The sequence below is a fragment of the Argentina silus genome (genome assembly GCF_951799395.1).
Source record: "Argentina silus genome assembly, chromosome: 18".
Lineage (NCBI taxonomy): Eukaryota > Metazoa > Chordata > Actinopteri > Argentiniformes > Argentinidae > Argentina > Argentina silus.
The window spans coordinates 3,482,775-3,485,274 of record NC_139672.1 but is presented as its reverse complement, the minus strand read 5'-3'; the positions used below and the strand labels follow the sequence as shown (position 1 = coordinate 3,485,274).

The 2,500-nt window shown below is 44.8% G+C and overlaps 1 protein-coding gene across 1 annotated transcript in view; it reads left to right on the top strand.

The window, feature by feature from the left end:
- casq1a (calsequestrin 1a) overlaps positions 1-2,500 on the top strand; it is an 11,063-nt gene that overhangs the window by 5,232 nt on the left and 3,331 nt on the right. The window contains exons 2-4 of the mRNA XM_083689983.1: positions 910-1,003; positions 1,982-2,082; positions 2,328-2,439. Coding sequence (XP_083546109.1) covers positions 910-1,003; positions 1,982-2,082; positions 2,328-2,439 — 307 coding nt within the window. The remainder of the gene's footprint in view (positions 1-909; positions 1,004-1,981; positions 2,083-2,327; positions 2,440-2,500) is intronic.

Genomic DNA, 2,500 nt, shown 5'->3' with positions numbered 1-2,500 from the left:
TGTGCACCTCGTTGATGAAGTGCACCTCGTTGATGAAAGCAGACTTGCACCTGTTGCCATCCAAACACCCTATAACACCAACACAGTCTGCAAAACTGTTATCCCGCCCTCTCGAGATGATGGCTGGCAGTGGATGTGGCCCCGCCAATGGAGGAAGGAGCTGTCAGTCGTAGGGGTCAAGTTTCACACAGATTTAGAAAGTGCATGAGCAGCGCTATGAGTGCCGGGCTTTTATGGTGGTGGATCTGCTGAGGAAAATAACGATGCTTACAGCGTACTCACAAATATGTGTGAAATTAGTAAACAAAATCTCATTTTACTGTGGCGTGCTTGAAAAACAATGTGGGTGCAGTTAAGAAAATAAAGTCCATGTGGTACAGTATAGTAGTTCTCGTTATATCATACATCACTGATTATACTAACAAGTGATTAGAAATCAGACTACGACTGTCCTTGCTGTCAAACCCACAATGAGGGGTGAACTTACTTACACGCTGAATCCCTTGCACAGCATCACACACATACACACACACTCGCATACACACTCACACTCACACACAGACACCAACACACACACACACACACACACACACACACACACACACCAACACACACACACACACACACACACACGCACACACACTCACACCAACACACACACACACACACACACACACACTCACACTCACACTCACACTCACACCAACACACACACACACACACACACACACACACACACACACACACTCACACACACACACACACACACACACACACACACACTCACAAACCCTTTCTGAGTCAACTGTCAGTTACAGTATGCCAGAGTGAGATATGTGAGGACATTCCTGTGCTGGCGTTGGGTCCTACATGTTTTCATGTCACGTGACAGTGTCTTTTGTTTCACAGCTTGCTGCTCAGGTCCTTGAAGACCTTGACGATGAAGATATCGGATTCGGCCTTGTTGATGAGAAGAAGGACAGCATTGTTGCTAAGAAACTAGGTAAATACACACTGAAATAGACACAATTACAGACATTCAAGGTCCAGAGAATTATACAGCCTTCTGGGACTGGCTATGATCAAATGTCACCATGATGCATTTATTAAAGTCGAAGTACTCTAGTAGATGCTTAAGGACACAAGACTGGGGAAGCTATCTGGCGTGTCTCAAGGAGGTTACTGGGTGCACCTCAGTTCACCTCTCCTTCCTTTCTTTTTTTTTTAAATATATTTTTAGGGCATTTCTGCTTTATTGGGATAGAGACAGTAGAGATTGACAGGAAGGATGGGAGAGAGAGAGAGAGAGAGGAGGGATGACATGCAGGATATGTCAATGGCCAGAATCGAACCAGGGACCTTGCGATGATATGGTATGCGCCTTAGTGTGCTACGCTACAGAGCGCCCCCCCCCTTTCCTTCCTTTCAAACTGATTAGGAAACATATGCTGGATGAAAGCAATATGGTGGACTCCAGTGGAGGCTGGTGGAGGTAGAAATCGGAGGACGGGCTCATTGTAATGCAAGGAATGGTATGAGGAATGGTATCAAACACAACATGGGGTTTCCCACTGGGGTTTCAAACTGATTCCCCACTGGGAATGAACCCCACTGGGAATGAGCTTTGATCTGTCAGATTTTTTCATGAGGATGAATAGAAGGGGACAAGGAGAAGCAGCCGTTGCAGACGATAGTGAGATGCATCCCTGGTTAAGTCACTGTGCAAGTCACAAGGCAGCGTATGAGCAATTACAAGCCTGACCTCTAGTGGATTTCAGGGCATGCATGACAGGGGAGGCTGGTGGAGGTAGAAATCGGAGGACGAGCTCATTCTAATGCATGGAATATAATGAGGAGATACCATTCCTCATTCCATTCCATGCATTACAATGAGCTCGTCCTCCGATTTCTACCTCCACCAGCCTCCCCTGTCATGCATATGTCTGAATATGTCTGAGCCAGACCTGTGTTTCCTCTGCAGGCCTTGACGAGGTCGACAGCATCTATATCTTCACCGAGGATGAGATCATAGAATACGATGGCGAGCTTGCTGCAGACACGCTCGTGGAATTCATCTATGATGTGCGTGAGGATAATGAGAATAGTTTCCTGCTTCTTTCTCTTCCATCTACAGGACAGGGAACCCTCTGAAAACCAATATGACTACTGAGAAGGGCTCAAGTTAATTTAAATTCCAATATGTTGTGTTTTAAAACTACATTTAGTATTTAAAATCCTCTTGAAGTATATATTTGTTCTCTTTTATTCTCTCTTGTATAATTTCTGTCTCTTTTCCAACTCCATGATATCCTCCCCTGTGTCTCCAGGTCCTTGAGGACCCAGTAGAGATTATTGACAATCAGCGGGAACTTAAAGGCTTCCACAACATTGACGATGACATCAAACTGATGGGCTACTTTAAGAGCCACAAGTCTGAACGTAAGAATTTTCTACATATTCTTTAAAGAAAGCATAATTTTTTCATGATGCATTTCCTATT